The sequence below is a fragment of the Gavia stellata genome, chromosome 4 (assembly GCF_030936135.1).
Source record: "Gavia stellata isolate bGavSte3 chromosome 4, bGavSte3.hap2, whole genome shotgun sequence".
NCBI lineage: Eukaryota > Metazoa > Chordata > Aves > Gaviiformes > Gaviidae > Gavia > Gavia stellata.
In genome coordinates, this window is record NC_082597.1 from 84622975 (window position 1) to 84646538 (window position 23564).

The 23564-nt window shown below is 50.6% G+C and overlaps 1 protein-coding gene across 1 annotated transcript; it reads right to left on the reverse strand.

The window, feature by feature from the left end:
- Nucleotides 1-7305: 7305 nt before the first annotated feature.
- SLC2A3 (solute carrier family 2 member 3) lies at nucleotides 7306-17348 on the reverse strand. Its single transcript, XM_059817265.1, has 10 exons — nucleotides 17323-17348; nucleotides 14367-14462; nucleotides 12854-13014; nucleotides 12305-12545; nucleotides 11970-12132; nucleotides 11132-11319; nucleotides 10655-10759; nucleotides 10116-10217; nucleotides 9649-9852; nucleotides 7306-9120 (listed from the first exon to the last, which is right to left on the reverse strand). The coding sequence occupies exons 1-10, from the start codon at nucleotides 17335-17337 to the stop codon at nucleotides 8905-8907; spliced, it is 1491 nt and encodes a 496-aa protein (XP_059673248.1). The 5' UTR covers nucleotides 17338-17348; the 3' UTR covers nucleotides 7306-8904.
- Nucleotides 17349-23564: the final 6216 nt, after the last annotated feature.

Sequence of the window (23564 nt, forward strand, 5' to 3'; positions counted from 1 at the left end):
AATAGGGAGAAGGAGACAGAGCAGGGTGATGACAAAGTCTTCTCCAGCATTGAGGCCCCCCCCCAATTCACTTACAAAAACCCACCACCTGTCCCTCTTAAGCTTGCCTTCCAGAAACACCATTTTTCTTCATGATCAGCACAGATCTAGCTGCTAAGAGCTCAAGTCCAGTCCCTCCGCACCCCCTGAGACACTGCTCCCTCTCTGCCCATGAGACTACTGGTCACCCCACAGCCGCCTACAGCATTGAACCCTAAGAGTGTGGAGTTGGCACTGGGGCTGGGAGGGATGGAATGGATCACGTGCAGCTGACCTTTGTGTCTTCCAGTGTGATTGATTCCTCTGTTGTCTCATTTACCTCCTCCAAGAGGACACTGGCACCTCTCGGTCTTCAGAGTTCTGTAAGAATGCGATAAAAACAGTTCTGAGAGTCTCATACCTGCCTTGTCAAGGTGTCATTGTGGATCAAGGGGGCAGACAGGGGAACATGATTTCAGATTATGTTATTTCAAAAACTGGGAGAGATAGAAAGTTGGGTTTAAACACAGAAACATCGTCTGTCCCAACTACCTTGGCCTGCACTTTTAATGCCCTACCTTGAGCAAGCAATCAAGCACACTGTAAGTGCACAACCCAAGTGTTCACACCCACAAACCACACATCAGATATTTTTTAATCGCAGAAGAAAGACTTGGCCTCTAATATGAGTCTAAACTGGGTTTTGAAGTGTTGATGGGAAGCCACTTCAAACACGGCTATCATGGCTGTGCTCCAAAACCTTCCCGGGAGCACCCAGTTCTGAGAGCCTGGGAGCAGGGGACATGTCACCTTTGGCTCCCAGACCTTCCCAGTCACCCGGCACCTCCCGCAGCCCTTTGCACTGGCGCTGGGGAGAGTACAACCCCCTTCCCTGTGTCCCTCCTGCACCACCTTGCTCTTCCACGCCAGGCAACATAAGGGGGTGATGAACCTCAACTCTGTTGCTGTTGTTGTGACCAAAGCCTTATGACATACACGATTACCTCTGAGCTATGTAGGATCAGTGTGAATATTGTTCTTGCGTCAGAATGAGACAAAAGTCAAACAGTACAGGTGGTGTGATGCTGCTCCATCGGTCCCAAAAAGTTTTGCCTGGGGCATGAAGGAAGGATGCTGGAAAGCATTTCTTTTCACTGCTTCTGCCCTGACAGTTTTTCTGAGGTGGATGAGGTCCTGCAGATTTCAGTGCAGTGGTGGCATCTGGCCAAACCGGGCTTTGCTGATATCTGTCTTGGCTGGTTCTGTTTGTCAGGACCTTCTCTTGCATTACCTCACGCAGTCAGGAATATGCCTTTATGGAAAGGCCGCTTCTGATATGCTACTCTGCCAACGTTAGCCTGCCTGAGCCAGCTGTGTTTTCCTGCCCATCAGTAGGCGTTTTTAATGCTCTCCTTCAAGCAAGCAGAACCCCAGATTTGTGGACCAAGTGGTGAGGTCCCACTGCTAGGAAGGCTGTGGCTCTGAAATAGCTATTTGTTTCAGCTGCAAAGGTTCTCATGGGCACTCATGGTGCAGTGCCTGTATTTCCTTTTCCCTCAAGAACCGATGACCTCTTGCCCCTGAGTCATAAGCTACCCGAGTCCTATGAGGCTTTGTGTTATTTTGCGTGCAGCTCAAGGGCCCGTTCTTCAGCGCTATGGCTGTTGCCTTTCTACCGCACGTTCTCTTTGGTCTTTCTCTTCCTCACTCTCTCACCTGCTTCTGCCAAAGTTCATACTCCTCTCTCTCAGGCCCTGTTCCACCTTCTCAGGCTTCTGAATGCCTCACCTTCCTTCCAGATCTCAGGGTATTTTTTTATCTTGCATCTCGTTCCTCCTTTCCTTGGAGGTCAGCAACCCACCATTCTCTTTTTACTGATTGCTTCAGCACATCCCCATAATCTCCACTGTTTCCCTTCTGTATTCAGCCTCCTACAGGCTCTTCCATACATTGTAAACTTCTCCAGCCACACTGCTGCATACATAACCCTCCACACCTTCACCGCTGCTCCCAGCTTTCATCCTCTCCTGGCTCTGCATCCCCATGCTTTCCTCAGTGGAAAATTATTCTGGTGACTCTGTCCTAAACCTTGTGGACTCTTTAGGTCAGAGACTTGCGTCATAGACAAGACTCAAAGCAGAGCTATGAGGTTAAGATATGTCACCGAGATCTTTGAGCCGTATCAGAGAGAGCATTTTGAAAGAAATAAGCAAAGCAGGGGCGGACAAAGATAGTCCAGACCCCAAAGTATTTAATGTATGAATACAAGTTAAAAACAAGATAACAGGCAGTCTGGATGACAAAAGCAGCTGGTGACAGGAATATAAAGGAAGCAATAAACATCTGAGTACTTGATAGCAAATTTGTTTGTGATGGAGAAGAGAGGAAAACAGGATGAAACAGAGTCCAGAGCAGAGACGAAAGACTGGCTGATGTTTGGTCAGGTTGATCATTGGATGAATGACCGGTTACTTGTTCAGTACATGCTCTGCGATGGTCCCACACTGCATGCCACAGTGACTGGTGCATCAACGTGACTGCCTTACACAAATCCCTGTGACCGTTTGCTAAACAAAACATGGTTGTGCAACAGAAGCAGAAAACAGACTTAGCAGGTCAGTCACGTATCTATCAGACATGCTGAAGCTGGGTCTCATGGAGAAGGAAAAGGCAAATCTTGTAAACACTGTATTTTAGTGGGTATGGCATAGAAACAAGGTTTACATGTGAATTGTTTTAAAAGTTACACAGCCTGCCTCCACTAGATATGGCATACGTTTAGGTAACACCAATCAAACTATGTTAGCAATATATTTTGGGAAACAAGATAATTTTCTTTCCTAGTCCAATCAAGCCTAATTTCCCTGAGTGCTGCCTCCTCCCAGCAGCATACTTTGAAGACAAGTGTCTCTTGTCTGGTAGCTCACATTGTAAAGACAGTGCCAAGCTAAAGTGTAAGCATGACAGACCAGAGCCATGTACCCCAGGTTTTCCAGTAAGCATTTCACGTGTCTTCAAAGAGCCCCTCTCAAAGTGAAGAAAACCTTGGAACTGTGTCCTTGGTCTGGTCTGCAGAAAGCCTGAAAAAAACCCAGTCAGAGTGAATTTTCTGTGCAACTCTGTGTGTTTGATCTACCTGTTGGCAGGACCTTTCGCATTATGTCTACAGCAGGAGAAAACGTTGCAGTGAGTCACCTCCTGCTGCTGCTCCATCGTGGCCCCCCCAGAATGGTGTCAGCAGAGTGTCCACACCTTCCTTTCTCTCAAATGAAACCAACGATGGCGCAGTCCCCCATCAAACTAGCAGAATCACAGAATCATAGAATCACTAAGGTTGGAAAAGACATGCAAGATCATCAAGTCCAACCATCAACCCAACCCCACCATGCCCACTAAACCATGTCCCGCAGTGCCATGTCCACACGTTCCTTGAACACCTCCAGGGATGGTGACTCCACCATCTCCCTGGGCAGCCTGTTCCAATGCTTCACCACTCTCTCAGGAAAGACATTTTTCCTAATATCCAGCCTAAACCTCCCCTGGTGCAACTTGAGGCCATTTCCTCTTGTCCTGTCGCTTGTCACTTGGGAGAGGAGACCAACACCTACCTCTCTGCAACCTCCTTTCAGGTAGTTGCAGAGAGCGATGAGGTCTCCCCTCAGCCTCCTCTTCTCCAGACTGAACAACCCCAGCTCCCTCAGCCGCTCCTCATCAGACTTGTGCTCCAGACCCCTCACCAGCTTCGTCGCCCTTCTCTGGACACGCTTCAGCACCTCAATGTCCTTCTTGTAGTGAGGGGCCCAAAACTGAACACAGGATTCGAGGTGCGGCCTCACTTCTTTGAGGGCTATTCTTTGAGGGCTATTCTTTGAGGGCTACCTAGCAGCTTTGCTTGGAGGTAAGACTGCAGCACTGCTTGGCCTCTCACCCAGGTATCTCCCCAAAGGAGAAGCATCCCCATGATCTCCCCAGCTACTGAGATGTCTGGAACTTAAAAAGAGCACAAAATCAGATATAAAGATTTGTGCACAGAGCACGCAGCGGTGAAATTTACCTCCAATAAAATGTTTCTTCACAATTCTTCTCACAGAAATCAACTGCTTTTTCTTGTCTGGTACACAAATGTGTTCATCAGAAATAACACGTGCAAAAAGCGACAAATGTTGGCAGGGACGTTGTGACACTATCACGCTCCAGCCTGTAAAATGGCACTGAAACCTTTGATGTGGTTGATGTCACTTATGACTCTTGGGGATCATGTCTTGTCCACTCAGCAGTGGTTTCCCTCCTAGAAGTGTTCTCCAGTGATCTAGTTACTCATATACATCCCAGGGCCTTCTGATTCCATGGACAACATCAAGAATTTCCATGCCATTTGGGATTTTTCTGGTGGTAACACCTCTGCCAACCGCTGCTCAGATGGGAACGCAGCGGAATAGAGATGGAATTGAGCGGTCCTGACCTGGTACGAACTCCATCTCTGCCAATAGTGTGACATCTGAGAAGGTGCTGAGAAGCTCACGGGTTTTGTAATGTAGGCTGTTGGGCAAAGAGAGGGGAAGTGGCAAAGGGAGGGGGGTTCCTCCGAGACTTATTCTCTGATTAAATTTTCACTTCCTTTATTATCACGTTCTCCTTTTGTACTCCCTTGCTGCCTTCCTTCCCTTCCATTTCAGGTCCGGTTAGGGATGGGGTGCAGAGACTTGGGGTGTTGGCTGCCTTCCTTCTCTTCCATTTCAGGTCCGGTTAGGGATGGGATGCAGAGACTTGGGATGTTCCACTTCCAACCCGAGGTGATACTTCGAAGGTCCCTGCAGTGCCACTTGCACACAGCAAGCCAGAACAAAGTCCTGTGGGTAGTCTCAAAGACGTACCTGTCCAAGCTAGCTCTGCCACCCCTCTCAGAGTTGAATGACATTTTTTGTGGGGGGTTGTGGTGGCTGTAAGAACTGCCTACATGCTCGCTTGAACGTGATCAACAGTTTCAACTGAAAACAACCCATCTTCAAGCATTCAAACCATTTAATTGCAAACAGCTTTTCCTTTTGAAGCTTCCTTAAGATTTTCAGAAATAAAATAACCACATCTAAAACATTCATTCCCCAACCAAAAGTTTATCACAAAACCTACACAAAATGTTAATTTAAGGCTCAATGAATCACGTGCTTTGACCCCGAATGATTTTGCTCTCCGGTTCCCATATTGACAAGAAAACCGAAATGTTAGAGTTAAGTTTGACCTAGATACACTTAGGAGTTTGGGTGGCTGGGTTTTATTTTTTTCAGCTCAGCCACAGAGCTGAAAAACAAGCACACACAGCTTAGGCCAGCGCACTCCCCGGCGCTGAGGTTGGTTGCATAGCCAACTTTGCAGAGCACAGGCATGTGCTGGGAACACGCAGCAGTCAGTAATGTCAGGTTTCAGAAAGCTGCACTGGCCCTGCGTTATGCTGAACTTTTTCAGACTTGACATCATGCCCTCCTGTTCCCTGGTTGCATTGTATAGTCTGCTGACTCTGGAGTTCCATTAGCCCAATTCTTCTTCTAGGGGCCTTTGGGTTCTGTCACCTTTTCCTTCCTCTCACCTCCCTCCATCCTCTTCCTCTGAAGGGTATTTTCTCTCCTTATATTTTGATGAACTGTTCTCATAGTTTCGGCCTGTGAAACACAGGTACAGATGCCTTGAGCTTGTAAGAGGGCTGTAGGACAGGGAAAGGAGGGCACTAGAACAAGAGCTTGTTGCTGCATGGCAATAAGTAGGTGCTCAGTACTCTGTAGGCAAGAGAGCCATGGGTGAAAACACCCCACAGACCTTCCACTGGGTCAGGAATGCAAGTTGCACCAGGAGAGGTTTAGGCTGGGTATTAGGAAAAACATCTTCACTGAAAGGGTTGTCAGACACTGGAACAGGCTGCTCAGGGAGGTGGTGGAGTCACCATCCCTGGAGGTATTTAAAAGATGTGTGGATATGGCACTGTGGGACATGGTTTAGTGGTGGACTTGGCAGGGTTAGAATAACGATTGAACTTGATGATCTTAAAGGTCTTTTCCAACCTAAATGATTCTATTTACAGTGGGAAGGGTTCCCCCCTCTTCACCTTTGTGGTAGAGAAGAGGGCAGGGGCAGAAGTCTCAGGTGTTTTAGCTCTGGGCAGGATTCCTAACCTCCAGCCACTTCCTTCTCCTCCCCTCCTGTTCCTGGGAAAGGATTTGGATGCAAACAAGATGACTTGGGCAAACAAGAGCCAGAAAAGCACACTGTTTGTGGGGGATGTTCCAGGCTGTGATAAAGGAGTAAGAAACAGAAAGCCTAGAGGGTAAAGGTAAAATCCAAACCAGATACTTAGTTCTATAGTTTTTATTTTAAAAAACAAGAAACAACCACATTAATAAGCATATAAAACCCATCCAAAATATTCACAATGCTGTTACAGGAAAAGAAAATAACAAAGATACCATGTGAGAAAGACCTACACATTTCGGTCCAAGCCAACACACATCTCTGATGCAAAGTATGGAATGCTCTTACACACAGCTGTAGGGGGAATTTCCTAACATATATGCCCATATAGAAGTATCAGGTCTGGGAGTGCTGGAGGGTCAAAGGGCAGGCACAAAAATCTGTCTTAACAACTGAGCCAAAATATGGGAGTTGGGAAAGACGTCATAGATAATAGTTCTGAGAATAAATATCTGGCATGGAAGCCTGATAGAAAGCTAGGGAAAACCGATGTAATAGGATTGCATTGTGCAAAGCTGGAATATTTTAAGTGAAGTCACAGGAAGTATTTCACAGCAGCAAATTTTACTGCTCTTTGCAACTGTTTCTCATTAGGGAAGGTAGAAGTGTCATCACTCTAGTTACTGAAAATGCCACATACACGCCCCCAGAATACACATCAATGGGAACTTGGCCGACCTGCTCTGACGCTGTATGTTGTCAGCAAAGCCCAGGCTATCAGTGCTACGACGATTTTGCTGTCATTCCTGTCTTTCTGAGCCTTTCTTCCTTTTACCCACCTTGGAATCTGTGGGCCTGCCTCTCTCCTAGGATATCCAGCGATGAACTCCAGCATGAGTTTGCAGGTAGACCCAAGTTTGATCAAGTCCGAAAGAAAGCACCTAAGATCTTAGAGCAGGAGTTTAAAATCGGACCTACCTCTGTGCTACCTTTAGATAGCTTGTGCAGGTCTGAACAGACGCAGACCTCGGGTCTCTCTCAACAGAGCGCTGCAGTCAGCAAAGCAAAGCTCCCAACCCTTGACTGCAAGTATACCATACATGCTACTTTCTGTCTTCCTGAACTGAGCCATCTTGGCAGCAAGGGGAGGTGTAGCAGTACGGATTGCCTAGCAGTATGACAAGTGGGGAGACCAATATTTACTGATTTACAACTACTGCCTGTCATATCCCTTTCATCAGAGGTTGTATTACAGAGCTGTACACATCTACACAGCACGCTGCATACTGGTGAGCATCACAACACCATGCAGATCTTCCAGAGAGGACACATGGGGCAAAAAACATTTGGCCTACAACCAACCAGTGGACTGAGCACTACAGACCTTTCACACTGCTAAGCTAGCAAGTTCCAGTTGCTCTGGTCTCTAGTCCTGCATCTCTACCTTTATGAGCTTACACATGCCGTAACTGACCATGCCTCTGTGTAATATTTGTAAGAACAATTGCTAAGAAAATACAGCTTTGGAAAATAATTTTTTTATCCTCGCACACCTTTAAGTAACAATCTGCAAATTTCAGACTTTCTGACCTTCTAGAATACAGCAGAGAAACCACAGAAAAAAAAAAAGAAGGCAGGAAAAGTTACCTTCTGGTTTGCAACCACCACCCTCCATCATCCCATACAATGCTTAACCATGACTGAAAATATAAACTAACACCACCCATTTGCTCCAATACCACGCTTTCCAATCAACACTTGGGAACAATATTTAAAACTGCCACCCAAAAAATCCCAAACAGAGATATGGGTAGACAAACAAACATACCTCTTCTCACTAGTATGCAATTCTTTGAATTTCTTTCCAGAGGGCACAAATAACTTAAGGTGATGTGCACAGTTGGCTCCGTTGTACATACCATCCAAAATGCCCAGTTAGTAGCACGTTCCTCCTTTACAGTCTTATTGCACCTCAAGTCTACAGTATCTTTTGTTAGAATACCTATGTCTCTTAAACATCTTCAATTTCATTATCTGTACAATTTTGTACACCATTAAAAAAATAAATATTTACAAAGTGACATACAAATAAATAAACTTAAGTAAAAGTATGCTTTCAGTCTGTCTATACAAAAAAATTAAAAGAGCAGGAAAAAAATATGCATGTAACTTGGTCCCCTTTTTCCTGAGGCTGAAAAAAGTGCACACTGGATAGGAAAAAGCAAGGAGATGGCTTTTTGGTAGGCTTGTTAAATTCCAGTGTAACACCGCACACACACACAGAGTAGACTCAAAGGGCTGGGGACTCCTTTAGTGGGTCACTTCAACTCACTACAAAAATAGTAATTAGATTCAAATACGGAACGGTCACTGCGTGCAGAAATATTTTAACCCCAAATAGCAATTATAGGGCAGAAAAGCAAAAATATTGCCAGCTCTTCTCTGTTCTCCTGATGTTTATGACAGGGAAGATGAGATTATTTTTGCAAATGCCAGGTGCCTTCCAGTACTTGAAAACGGCATCACCCATATCAGATTTGCTTAATGCTGGTAAGCCTGGCAGAAAGGGGGAGTATGTGGGTGCAAAGAAGAAAATAGCAGCAATTGGGGGGGGAGGAAATGTCCCAGTTCTCATAGTTTTCTTTGCTCATTCCTTTAATGACTCTTTAAGCAGGTAAGAGTCCAAGAAGGGGTGTGTCATGAATCTTAGGCAACTTCTTTGTCAGGTTGTATGCTGTTCAGCTCCACCATGGGGTTCTTCTCTACAGGTGATGAGGGGCTGGCTTCTGCTCGTCCTTCAAAGCCCCTGGAGATGTCTTCAAAAGTCCTGCCCTTGGTCTCTGGCACTTTGAAGAAGGTGAAGACAAAGAAGATGACCAGGAAAACAAGGAAGATGAGGAAGACATAGGAGCCACATAGTTTCTGCAGGGAGGACAAAAGCAGGAGGTTTTAAATTGAAAAGCTCATAAACCTAAATGCAAGGTCATTTGCTGCTGACAGGTCAAAATTCTAACACTTTTCTCCAACGGTGCCCTTACTGCCTTTCTCACCACAGCATTTTTTAAAATGAAATCAGGTTCCTGTGGGCTTCTGAAATGCTTTAATGTTCCTGGGGGTGACCAAAATCGAGGCTTTTAAGGGAAAGCCTTGATGTGCTAATTAAGATGGCTCTTCCAACTATTTGTAAGCCAAGAGCAGTTAAGAGAGCAGAATACAAGGGGAGCCACAACACTCAACCTTCAGTAACAATCAGAACACAGAATCAGGGACCTCTGGAACACTGACCAGCCCTCTGCTCAAAGCAGGGACAACTTCAAGGAGAGACGAGGTTGTTAAGGGTCATACAGTTATGTTTTGAAGCCTCCAAGGATGGAGATTCGACAACCACTCTGGACACCTATATTCCAATGCTGCGGCACTCTCACAGTGCTTTGCAAACCGGGTCCTTACCTCTGCATAGGGGAAGAGCATTCCCACCAAGAAATTAGAGGTCCAGTTGGAACAACCAGCCACTGCCATGGCTGCAGGCCGTGGGCCCTGGCTGAAGAGTTCTGCCACAATGAACCAGGGGATAGGGCCAGGGCCAATCTCAAAGAGAGCCACGAAGCCAAAAGTGGCCACAATGCTGATGTATCTGATCCACTCCACAATGTCCTGCAAGGGAACAAAACACGATCAGCTGCAATTTGAGAGGCAAACGTGGCACAATGCTACCTCTCCAGTGCCACAGCTTTTTCAGCTGCACTGTGAACACTGTGGCACAGTTTCTGCAGTTAGGAAGTTGTGCTCTCCACCGCACACTCAAGTTCTAGCCCCAGCCGTACCTGCCTACAGGGCAGAATCGTAGGGCAAGGCAGGTGTATAGTCTTATACGTCCTGACTGACCCCAGCAGGGGATAAGAACACCGATTACTCACCTTCAGGGCCAAAGCGACGGTCATGAGAACAGCACACACAGCCATGCCACCCAAACCAACTAAATGGAGGGTCCTGCGCCCTGCACGCTCCACCAGGAACAGCTGGAAACGTGGCAAAAGGAGAAAAAAATGTGACTTTGGCAGGAAGAGCTGAAGAGGCTCCCTTGCTTAGTGTGCCCTGCACCTCTTTCTTTTATCTGCCTGTAGCCCTCAGTGCCAGTGGTGATCTGAGTGCAGCTCACCAGGTTGCTCCATCCTTGGCACTGTTTTTTTCCTCTCTGATTCTTGCTACTGCCTGCTCTCATCACTTCTTTCCCCCCATGCACTCCTTTCTACCCCCCCTTTCTTCTAAAATGATAACACTACCTTTCTCCCCTCCTCTCCTCCCACAATGCTTTTAACACATTCTTTTCTTTGCTCTTTAGGCCATTGCCTAGCCCAACGCTTTGCCACAGCCTGGCTACTTGTCTTCAGTCACATCTCCCAAAAAAGCCCAGGCAGACAAGTTACTGCTCACCATAAGGCCCTGTTCCACTTACCGACACAACAGTGAAGACGGTGTTTACCACGCCAGCTCCAATAGTGGCATACACAGGCTGTGTGATACCAGCTCTTTCAAAAATCCCTGTAGAATAATAGAATACCTGGGAAGAAGAAGTTGGACACCGTCACAATTCCAGCAATTTGAGAGAGTGTCTCTTTCTCTGCCTAATGGCTTGCAGGCCCAACAGGGAGTTTCTAAGAAGCACTCAGTGTAAACCAGAATGCTTCCAGTCAAGGTTCATTCACTTGATGCAAGGCTGCAATGTCTTGCTGGGGTGTGGGGTGGAAGAGTGAAAGCCAATATAATCTCCACCTTCAATCTTAGCAATCTCTGCGGTATCACAAAACAGTGACCTCCAGTCAGGGCGCAGAGGAGGTTTTTGGAACCACAGTTCTCTCAACATTAGTGGCAAATGCAAGCACAGCCAGAGATAAGGGAGGCCCCAGCAGATGGGACAGGAAGATTAACTCACAGCATTGATGCCCGAGAGCTGTTGGGAGAGCTGCAGCATGATGGCAATGATAATGGCTTGACGGTAGTTTGGAGAACGGAAGAGCTCTGGCACGGTTGCTTTCTTTTCCTGGGACATTTTAGCACTCTCTTCTTTCATCTCCACGATGTCTTGAGACACATCTTGTGTACCACGGAGCTTCTGGAGAACTGGAGGGAGGAATCCAAAAATGCCAGGTATAATACACCCACGGCCAGTAGGTTTCCCCCACCCTGCCCTGCTATTTCAGGGAGGACACACTGGGAAGACTGGACCTCCTGCTAGTCAGCGTTTGGGCCTGCTGCGTGGGAAAGACTGAGCCTCTACATGCAGCCTTGCTCATCTTTTCAATCCAGAGGTCACGGTGCTGTGATCAGCATGGAAACCAGGCCCAGGCCCTGCTCACGCTGCTTGATCTCCAAACTTATATTTGACCCCCAGTTCCATCCACGCGCTTGTCAGAGCTGACTCCAGCCCTCCGCAGTAGGAAACACCCTCTAAGCTCCTTGTTGGATGTCAGCCTATTTCCTGCCCTTCAGGAGGAGCTGACAAAGCTGCAGCAGCTGGCCTTGCTACATCCCACCAGGGCACGTGCCACTCCTCACGTCTTAATCCCACCTGGAGTCCCTGTTGGGATGCCAGGTTTCTCACACTTCCCAGCACTGCTGCAACCCAAAGGATGGCAGGGTAGGCCTGGTGCCCTCTGGGAGTCACACCCTGATCCACCACAGGCTCCAAAGTCAGTCCTGGCCTCCCACTCAAGTTCAGCACAGGCTGGGAGCCAGAATACAGCCCTGCCCCTTCAGAGATGAGTTCTTACCTGCTTGCGCTTTCTCTTCCTCCATCTTGTTGATCAATAGGAAACGAGGGCTCTCAGGGCAGAAAAGAAGAGCCACGCACTGCAGGATTGCTGGGAGGACCGTGAACCCCAAAAGCAGTGGCCAAAGTGCTTCAGTCCCCATGATTCCTTCCAGGCCAAAAATCTACACCAAGAATTGCAGAGAAAAAGAGTTATTTAAATACTCCGATTCCTCACCCCCACACCAGTGGGTTTGACAGGACCACATACCTCGCCTGATGGCACTTACAGCCCGCCTCGCCCTCCCCCAGCCTCCCTTTCACCCCGAGGGCAGGATCAGGTTGTGTCAAGCCTACCTGGGCCACCAGGATGCCCACGACAATGCCCAGCTGGTTGAGGGTGCCAAAGGCTCCACGGAGGCTGGTGGGCGAGACCTCACTGATGTACATGGGCACAAAGCCAGTGCAGAGACCACAGAAGAGGCCAATAATGAAGCGGCCGATAATCAGCATCTCCACCGCCTTTGCCATCTTAGAGAAGGCCATGAGAGTGCCACCAGCAAAGGCCAAGATGTTCACCAGCAGCATGGAGTTCCTCCTGCCAGGGTAAAGATGTCAAGACTGAGCTCAAGACTGCCAATACAGTGGGAAAAAACAATCATGGGGAGAGGGGTAAACCTATCCATGACCCTCCCCCCAGTCTCAGGCTTGGGAGGAGGACAGTGTTATTGTTGTTCAGCTCCTGCCTTGGCCTGCATCCCTTTCTTTTTGCAGCCTACGCATTCTTGTTTCCTCCCCAGTCTCCTCCTCCTCCCCCCCTCCTCTCACCTCTGCTCTCTTCCTCCCAACACTCCACTGTAGAAGGATAAAGTTCTCTAATGGCTTGGATCCTTCTTCCCAACTTACCTGCCAAATCTGTTGACGAACAAGCTGACTGAGAAGGAGCCGATCATACCTCCTACCGAGAAGATGGCCACAGAAAGGGACCACAGAGAGGTGAGGAGCTCTGGGGAGACAACCTCCCCGCTCCGTTCTGACAAGGTTGTGTTGAAGAACCTCTGGATGATCTGCAAGAGAAACCAGGTGGGGACAGAGTTACAATCCAGTGGGAGGCATTTTGCACTGGGGAGAGGGGAGATTACTTCTGAGGTCCTCCTTCTGTTTTGGTGGAGGCAAAAAGCAAGAATAGACCTTAAAAGTTCAGCAGGCAGCAACAAGTCATACAAGGAGATCAGAGTGCAGAAAGAAGAATTTTTCATTGAGAAGTTCAGAGACAGGTAGCAGTATGATGAGGAAAGATTGCTTCACTGAACACAGCTGAGGGTGGGCCAGCGATGATTAAGGAAAACAGGCTTATCTTCTGAATGTTTCTGGGTGATGTGAGTCACTGGTGGTGCTTGCGGGGATGCGAGAGACAGTTGGGAGCGAGAGGGAGCAAGAGAACATGACCAGAGAATGGAAAGGAACGTTTCTGGCAATACCAGAACTCTGGCAGCAGGGATGGGCTTTCTGGGACGGAAATAGTTTAAGAGACAGAGAAAGTTTCACTGAGGTAAGCCTGAAAGACTGCAGCATTACATAAAATAGTCCTTCGATGTCCCATGGGGATGTGCCAGGGCTGTGCTGCTGATTTCCGAGGCATCCTCTCGATAACGAGGGAAATTCTGCAAGGGCTGAGGGACACATGGCCTCAGAGTGTTGCCCCCAGCAGATGGCAGCAGGACATTAGCTAGGGAGGACCCCCCACCCCCACCGTGTGATGTGACATCTATTCCGGGAGACAGGGTGGATGTGGTATTGGTGACTCAGTTCCTGAGAGAGAGGAACCATCTTATAGTTACAAGAAAAAACACATTTCTCCTTTTCTTCATCTCTTCTCGTCTTTCTTGGACTACAGTCATGAGATGATTTGGTCAGAGTGCCCCAGTCACAACTCTTTTAGCAGCACTGAATCTACGCTTAACATAAGGAAATAATAAACAAAGAAAGAAGCTTGAGATGGTCCCCTAGATAACTAAACTAGAGCAGCTGTAATCCCTACCAACCCTCAGTTCTCTTCTGCACACTGCTCTCTACATTCCTTCTGCCACGGCTGATTTATTCTGACTCAAAACTGAAGTGCTCACATTCCTCCACGCACCAAATATAGACCTACCAAGAAATGGCAGATGGACCCTCCTGCCCCCCCTGCACTCCTAATTAAGAGAATTAACTCTCTGCTTGCTTTCTCTCCTCCCTAAAACTTTGCCCTTCCTGCCCACTGTTGTAGTTAAGAGGGGGTTTTGAATGTCTTCCTGACTTCATAAACCAGATCCAAATTATTAGCTGCTTGGGTGACAGTTCCTCTCCTTTTTAGACCTTTGTTTTCCTATCAGCCCCCCACCCATACCATATCTTTCCAACTCATTCTCCCTCTCACCTTCTCGGGAGCATTGATGACACCAGTGTTGTACCCAAACTGGAGAGATCCAATGGCAGCAATGGAAACAGCATAGATAAGGGGTGCTGTGATTTTCTGTGGAAGGAGAAAGAAAACAATTACTTAGTTAATTTGGTTATTCATGCTTTCTACACAACTTGAGTTTCTCTCCAGCATGAACAGCAGCTGCAGCTCATAGGTGCCATGTGCAAGTGTGCCAAGAGCAGGGAACGGGCTTTTATCCAGCAAGGGTGGGTGCCAGCAACAGAGACCCAGGAAAGGGAGATGCAGCCGTACAGCAGGAAAAAGTTCTGTTGACTAGAAGTAGCACAGCCTGTCAGGACCTCCCCTTTATTATCTCCTGACCTTCATCAACTATTCTCAGCTCATTAGTAATGAATACACTGGCTGCATTAGTGGCTGTTATTTTGGGTTGATCTGCTTTACAGAAAAGCTTTTGCTGATCTCTGGCGTGTCATGAAACAAGGGTCTAGCTCTTCCCCATGCCAGCTGACAAGTTCCCATAAATTGAATCTCAGATCTGCCCATGAGCTACACTGGCAGACGCTCCTAACAGTTATAACACAGTTAAAACACGCATTCTTCAGCAACAGGCCTGCTTTTCCCAGGCTAGAGATTCCCAGCCCTGCCCCAGGGCACTGGCACAGCTGCAAGTTGCCTTGCAGCCGCAGTGCTGCCAGCCTTCCCATTTATTTTTCTTGATGCTGTGGCAATACTTGGTATTTTAAATGAGGCACAGTCCCTGGAATTTGAGGGTGTGTGAATCTCTATTTATTAAAATAAAATGCTGCTGAGCCCTCAGAGCCATACAGGAAGCTTGAAGGTCCAATCTCAGAAGTCCCACTGACTGAGAAATTTAAGTGTCAGTGAAAAGCGACTGACATTTTCTAGATTTTTTAAAGCTGGTGGCATTTAAGCCAGCTCTGTGTTAGGGAGGTGTGGGGGAGCAGGTGACTCAGGAGCTGGCACGTAGACAGCCAGTGCTTGAGCTGGCACAATTTGGAAAGATCATGTTTCTGTCTCAGGAGGGATTGGAAGGTTTTCCAAAAACATTAACAGTCCCTTTTCCAAAAACATTAACAGTCCCTTTTCCAAGGCTTTCTGGTTATGGTCCTAAGGCTGGTAGGGGAGAGAAAGGTACTCCATGGGGCCTATTCTCACAGCTCTTCTAGTCTCTTGCTTTCCAGCTCAGCTCCAGGAACAAGGGCTCCCGAGGCTGCCCCGAATTTTTGCCAATACCCATCTGCCAGCGCTCACACCACCTTTACCAATCTTTCAAGCTGACCACGTAGGTGCTTCTGGCCTGCACAACTCTTGCACAGCTACCAGTTAGGCCCCAGTAAACAGAAACTGGGGAAATTACTCTCAGGCATGGTTTCCCCCACCTACATCACGCGAATGTCTCGGGCTGAGCTCTCTTCGTGAAGAGGTCAGTGATGGAGACAGAGGGGACGAGGGTCCTTTTCTTGCAGGGGGCAGATGGTTCCCAAGGTACTGTTCACACCTGAACATACCCTAGGTGATCTAGGCCTTCGTTTCTCTGCCACCCTGTGACTGCTCCCCTCATTTTTGCTGCAAGGAAATTTGGCACAGGAGCACAAGGATGCGGCTCTTTCAAAACATCTGGATGCCTGTAAAAGGGCATTCGGATATCTAAGCACTTTTAGGACCCCAGACCAGGTCATCCCTAATCAGAGGTATAGCAAAGCTGAGGCCAAAACCCCGCTCTCCCCGTTTTTAACACAGTGACTCAACACAAGAGCATCTTTCGGCCCAGGGCTCTGCTTCGTCACGGCTTGCAGCGGTCACAGCTGGCCACCTTCTCCTGGGTGCAGCAGGGCCCACGGGGTCCCTGTTTTGTGGGTACCCCCTTACCTACCCCACACTACGGCTAGTTCTTCCACCTCCTTCATAATCCCACCTCCCGGCTGGCGTCTGCTGCTCGCCTCCCACCCAGTCTCGTTCCACCTCGACATCAACATGGCCTGACCCGTCCCCTCCAGTCAGGCGGACCGTGGTGTGACATACGGATCGTTTGTTACCGCTGGAAAGGCCTCACTCCCCCCCCACCCCACCCCGGGGTGGGGAGCTCGGGAAGAGCACAGGGATTGAACCCACCGCCACCCCTCCCTCCGAGCAGAGGCATCAGCAGCGTTCATCACCCAGGAGCTGCTTCCCCCAGCCCCGAGGGGGGCACAACCAGCCGGGCCCAGCCGAAGCGGCCTCCCAGCCCTCCTCCGAGCGACCTTGACCAGAGGCTCTCCTCGCCTCTCCATCTCCCGGCACCAGCCGCAGCTCCCATCAACATGGCGGTGAGGGCCCCGCGCCTCCCTGCTGCTCCCCCCGGGCCCGGCTGGGCGCCGGCCGCCCCTCTCTCCCCTCACGCCCGTCTTCCCGCCTCGACGCGCTCAGGCACCGGCTGACCCCGCGGGTGCGCGCATCGCTGGTGGGTGCAGACGAGCTACGGCCCCGGCTCTCGGGGCGGGGGGGACGGACGTGTTTTGCTTTCTCCGTGAAATTTAAAAATATCTTTTTAATAAGCCGCACCACCACGAAAAAAAGAGCCTTGAGAGCAACCCCGCTTGCCGCATCATGAAACCGGGGACAAACGAGCGCCGCCCCGCCCGCGGTCAATACAGTGAGACACGCGGAGCATCGCAAAGCGAATCAATATCACGACCCGCGGCAGCCCCTCCCAAACGGTGTGTGCCCCCCCCCCCCCCCCCGCCCCACCGCAGCCGGGGCTTCTCCCCAGCCCCCCCCGCTAACGGCCCGTCGGGCACCGCCGCCTCCATCTTCACCGCGACCGGCAGCGGACAGCGATGGACCACGACCGGCCTCCAGTCACGACCGCATCCCGGCCCTCCGCCCGGGGACCCGAGCGGCGGCTGCCCGCCGCCGGGGAAGAAACCCGCGCTCCCCTCTCCCCCGATACCTTTTTGGTATCCATCGTCGGCGACGACCGGCGGACGACTGGCGGCCAACGGCTGCCGCTCCCCCACCTAACGGAACCCGCGAGGAGGCGGCGGCTCCGCTCCCCGCCCACGCGCCGCGCCCGCTCCCGCCCCGAGCCCTGCGCGAGCCCACGCCTTCGCCCCGCCGCGGCCCGGGGATTTATGGCCTGCGCGGCGGGAGGGGGCTGGTGGGAGGGGCCGGGGAGGAGCTCCCCGCCGTCCCCGCGGCGTAAGGGGGAGAACCACCGGGCGAGCCCCCGCAGCCCGCACCGCAATTCTGACCTCCAAACGCCGGCAGCGGCCTGCCGGCGGACCGGGCTGCCGGGGTGGGTGGGCGGGCAGCCGGCCCCAGGCCCCGACGGCCCATAGCCCCAGCGGCCCCCGGCCCCGGCGGCCCCAGGCCCCGACAGCCCCCGGCTCCGGCGGCCCCAGGCCCCGGCAGCCCCACGCCCCGACGGCCCACAGGCCCAGCGGCCCACGGCCTCGACGGCCCCCGGCCCCGGCGGCCCCAGGCCCCAGCGGACCACAGCCCCGACGGCCCCAGGCCCCGGCAGCCCACAGCCCCGACGGCCCCAGGCCCCGGCGGCCCCCGGCCTCGACGGCCCCAGGCCCCGGCGGACCACAGCCCCGACGGCCCCAGGCCCCGGCGGCTCCCAGCTCCAGTGGCCCCAGGCCCTGCCAGCCCACTGCCCCAGCAGCCCCCCACCCCGACGGCCCCAGGCCCCGGCGGCCCCCAGCCTCGATGGCCCCAGGCCCCGGCGGACCACCGCCCCGACGGCCCCAGGCCCCGGTAGACCACTGCCCCAATGGCCCCAGGCCCTGGTGGCCCACGGCCCCAGGCCCCGGAGGCCCACAGCCCCAACGGCCCAAGACCCCAGTGGCCCCCGGCTCCGGTGGCCCCAGGCCCTGCCAGCCCACCACCCCGGCAGCCCCCCCACCCCGACGACCCCAGGCCCCGGCAGCCCACAGCCCCGACGGCCCCAGGCCCCAGCGGCCCCCGGCTCCGGTGGCCCCAGGCCCTGCCAGCCCACCGCCCCGGCAGCCCACCGCCCCGACGGCCCCCAGCTTCGGCGGCCCCAGGCCCCAGCAGCCCAGCAGACGGAGAGCACCTAGGAAAAGCCACAATCACAGAGAAGAAGTATCTACCACGCGAATGACAGTTAGCTCATTTCACTGGTGACGTGCGTGACAGGAGCTGTGTGACATAAAGCTGTTTCTGATCTACGGTGAAAGCAGCGGCGGGTGCAGGGACAGCACGGGCAGGAGCCCGCAGGCAAACGCCGTGGCCTGGGGGTGCCCTTCCCACCCCCCGGAGCTGTGCGTGAGGCACAGTTCTGGATAATGGGGTTTGTGGGATTTTTGCTTCGATTCATTTTTTTTTGGAGGTTTTTTTTAATGCATTTTTCCTACAAAGCTAGAATCTATGAGGGCAACGCTTGAGTCGTGACTGCAGCAGCATTTAGTCCCAAACTGGTCCCCTTTCCACCAAACCACACTCCTGGGCTTCATGTTTAGTCGCCGTCCGTCCTTCAGGCCAAACAACTGCCAAACCCTTCCAGGGAGTAATGAAGAGCTGTGCTCTGAATGTCGGGCAAACCCACTGCCAAACAACACAAACCCTCGCTGAATTAAGAACCTGCTGAGCCTTTTGACTCCAGAAAGCAGCAAGAGCCCAGAGCTGGGGCTGGGGGCAAGGGAGAAAGCTGGCTTACGCTGATTCTTTGTTGTTAGGAAAATGATCTTGGGAACAGCCATCACTTCCGTCACCAAATTCTGAGGAACTGGAAGGATTGCATTTTCATTTCACTTCTGCTGTTTATTTGGCACGGACAAATAACCGGAAACCAACAGGTCAAATGGGGTGACGCTTTCCCTCACTCCTATTGTGGGTATTTATGTGGCGGTGTTAAAATCTTGATTCCCCAACAGAAAAAGTGTGTAGGAGGGCAGGGGAAGCCTGCGCAGCCCTCCGCCTCAGTCTAGGCGATAAAAACCCGGCCGCACCCCCACAAAGGGGCACAGAGAGACAATGGCAGGAGGAGGCACCCCAAGAACGCCCTGCCCCAGCTGCCCCCCAGCCCACCACTGCAGCCACCAGCACATCGAAGGCCCCATGTCCACACGCTCGGAGGAGGACAGGGACACAATGCCAGGTGGCAACCCAAATGGAGGACTGAGAGAAGGGACACCCTGCCTGGGCCAGTCCCCGCGGGGGCTGTCCCGGGTGGGCCATCAGCCCCGTTGTCCAGGTGTGAAAGCCATCTGGAAGAGCCGAGGGCCGGAGCACCTTCCGGACTGGGGGAGAGGGGGGGGTGCTGGGTACAGGGTGCAGGGGGAGAGCGTTTTGGGATTGCACGGGACTTACTATGGGATGTTTAGGGGAGGAATCGCAGCAGGTGGGGGGGGGGGGGGGGATAAGGAGAAAAAAGGGCCCGTTGCACTAAACATGTTCGCTGGCCAGCACACATGTCCAGCCTTGCCCTGCACTTGATCAGCACAGTCCTACCTTGTTATTAAATTCTATTTCTAATTCTTTCCCTGGGTGAGGTACTCTCTATTTGAGGGTGGGTGATGTGGTGTGTCTGAGGGGGTCTGAGCGCCAGGTCACGGGTGCCTGTGGTGCAGTGAGTGTGGGCGCGGAGGTGAGGCTGCGAGCGCTGGTGAAGATCCCGCTGGACCGGCCGGCAAGCAGGTGAAGTGGCCTGGGAGCCGGGGGTGCCTGTAAGGGAGGAGCTGCCTATGTGAGGGACGGGGACAGTCCCAGCCAGCTACCAGAGAGACCGTGGGGTCCGGCGGTCTATAGGGGTGAGACCCACTGGTGTCTGTGTCTCTAAGGGTAAGGCCGTGGCAGGTTGGCTACTGGAGGGACCAGGGCAGTCCTGGCCAGCCGTGCACGCGCTTGTGCGTGCGTGTGTGAGTGATGGGGACTGTACCAGCAAGAGAAGTGGGGCTGCAGCCTTGGGTCTCATATGCCCAGGTGCCAGCAACTGGGAAGAATGGGATCCAGGGGCAGACTGAGCGTCTGAGCCCAGCTCCTGGAAGGATCCACCTTATGCACATGTATATATAAATATGTATTTCCCACTACTGGACCTCCATCCTGCTCAGTTTGGGAGGGGAACAGGATGAGGCCATTGGTGCTGTCTGTGTTTGTGTAAATGCTCTGTGTCTCTGTGTAGATCTGTGTGGCGGCCGTGTATATATGTGTATGTATGCGGTGTATATGTGTGTTTGTGTGCATGTGCCTACCGGGAATAGATGCTCAGCCTTGCTACTGGTTGCAGCTGGAAGCAAGGAGCTGTGGCAGCCTTACCTCTATCAGGCTGCCGGATCCGGCCCTAATTCCCTAACACTCTTTTGTTTGACTAATCTTGGCTCACATTTATTTTACTTTTTCCTAGCTTATTTTCCATTTCTTTGCAAGCATAGCAAACTCCACCTTGAATCTGTCTGTCTCAAACCCTGGCATTAGCTCTGGAAATACTCATTTACTGGTGAGTGTGGGAAGTTGCCATATTTGGGGAGGCTCTAAGCATATCCAAATTTCAGAGGCAATCTCCGGACTGCGAAAAGTGTTCTTCTGAAATGGCATTATTCCTAGTTTGTTCTTGACCCACATGACTCCGTTGTAAGTGCTGAGCAATCCAAACTTCAAGATTAGATTAAATACGTATGTAGCTACCAGTCCAACTTAGAAGCAATAAGAGTTTAGCTGAAAATTAAATCTCTAACGCATGATGCACAACACAGTGGGTGGCACTTCCTTACTTTTACAGAGCTGGTGGAGTAAACAGCAGTAAGAGAGACAAGCTCAAAACGCATCACCGAAACCCAAATTTCCCTAAGGAACACGGGGAAAATACTCCACCCTCCCATTTCAGTGAGTTTTGCCCCAGTCTGAATTCATCTGCTGGTGCTCAAATATTTAAATTTGAAGTTTGCATCACAGCCTCTTCCTCCTAAATATCAGTTTTGTTTCTGGCCTAGGACACACACCTACCTCCCACATCACAGGTAACTCTTCTGAAGCTCAGCTGTTGGGGGAAGTACCTTAATACCCGCTTAGCAGAGCTAGCCGATACTGCACCGACTAAAACTATCCTCCTAGTCTTTCTGCGAATATAATACTCGTGTATTATGCAAAGTGCATTAACTGCACAAGGATGGAGGCCCACTGCAAGCTGTCAGTGGCCAGCCAGACGTAAGATTTCTAAGGGAAGGGCCAGGCAGAACTGGCCCCAGGTAGAACTGGATGCTGGCTGCCCCACATTAAACACCCGTATCCTAACCACGGAGCTATGGGGACTGGGAGAGGCTCACCTTTTGCTTAGCAAGCGTTTTCCTTTTAGCTTTGAGAACGTTTGGCATGTCTAAACTAGTGCATGTTAACTAACATTTCATTTCCAGGGAACTTACATTTTCAGAGGAAAGCTGTCTTAATCAGAAAACGCCTATTTAGCATTCAAGACCCCCAACAACAGGCAAGCCTGTTCTTATCTTAATTTATCTGAGAGGCTGGAGCTGGCAAATGACCCCACAGAAACACCTTACTGTGGCTTTTTGAGAATGTCAGTGGAGCTTCAACGGGTATAGTTCTCTGGCAAACACATTTCATATACACAAGGCCTTGGCTCAAGGGACAAATGGGGGGAAGGCACAAGAAATTGGGTGCTAAAAAAAAAAATTAAAAAAAATTGTTGATCTTGTCCATGCCTTCACGACGTAAAGGGAACAGGGAGTGATCAACCACAGGGTCATCACTCTGCTGTCCAAGCTCCCAGCAAGCTCTATTTCACCTTACACTAGCTGCTTTGTCGCATCTGCCCGACTGTCAGTTCGGTGGTGCTGCCCCATACCATGAAGCTCTTTCCAGTCTCTCTCTTTCCCCTGCAAGTTTAGTGAATCCTTTTTCACGTTTCTTATTATTTTGCCTGGAGAACAAATTCTTCAGAGATAAGAGGAGCAGAGACAAGGAGGATTATTATGCAGTGTTTGCCTTGAGAGATGATTTTGTGCTTTTCTGTTTATTGTGTTTGTAACAAAAGAGCATTCAGAACAAAGGAGAGAGAATGAGAACCAGCATGGGCCAGATGCTTCCCCCACAAGCCACGAGTAACTTCCATTGTTGAGAGGAGCTGAGAAGGAGTGAGAAAAAGGAGGAAAGATAAAAGAGAAACAAGATGATGGGTGGGGAGTAGACTGGCCCGTAGTCAGCAGGAGGTTAAAAGAGTGAGAAGGGAAGCAATGGAGAGACAGAAGGCAAAAACAAAAAGAAAAGAAAGGCCATAATGAGGCGAAGAATGCAAGCACTAAAAGAGATTACAAGGGCAAGGCAGGGGAATAAAAAGAGAAAAGGAAGGAAAAGGCAGCAGCAAAGTACCAGAGGAAAAGGGATAACAGGTGAACAGATGGAAAAGATGAACACGGACAGAGAGAGGTACAGGAGGGAATTGCAGAATTACCCAGCTAGGAGAGAACAGACACAGCACTGGAGAGATCATGGCATCAAACCAAAGCCGCCTTTAACCTCTGCCCTCTAACCACGGTGAAATGTAGGTTGGAACTAATGTCGCTGAAAACTTTCCTAATTAGCCTCGTCGATTAATCAAATCACTGAAAGTAAAAGTTTTTAATACTTTAACAACTGCTTGCAGAGGGGAAGTAACCTTTGTAAATGGCTCTGCCCTTCCGACGGGCTCAACTTTGTTTTTACAATGTTATTTGTAAAACCAAAAATAAAAGTCTGCAGAAACCAACGTTTAATGCTTTAACAATCACTTGCAAAGGGGAAGTAACTACCGTAAAAAAAAAAAAAAAATAGTTCTGCAGAAACCAACACACTGAAGAGTAAACCATGAGCAGTAGCATCATATTGAAAATTCTGTTTCCTGTATCTACCTCGGTGCTATGCGAGAGACGTGACAACCCCCAGAAAGTCATCTAAAGTTTCCTAGTCCCGCTTCCTATAACACTTCAGGTCTTGTCCTCTCCTTTTGCTCCGATTGGAAAAAGACTCCTGCCCAGCATCTAGGCTACAAGCCTACTTTTTTCTGATTGATGTTGCCTGAGCAACCAGGCTTTCTAGCAAAGAGAGGAGCTATATATCTGTGCATTTGCCTTTGTCTTGTGCTATCTATTTATTTTCTTTTATTCCAACCTTGGTCCACATCTAAGAATAGCAATAACGAAGTACGTGCATGTGACTCACAGAGAATGCTGTAAA

Coding starts and splice junctions, on each gene's coding strand:
- SLC2A3 (XM_059817265.1), bottom strand. Junction 10,760..11,131: donor AGCTCTCGGGCATCAATGCT/GTGAGTTAATCT, acceptor TCTTCTTCCCAG/GTATTCTATTATTCTACAGG. Junction 9,121..9,648: donor TGCTCTTCCCCTATGCAGAG/GTAAGGACCCGG, acceptor TCCTCCCTGCAG/AAACTATGTGGCTCCTATGT.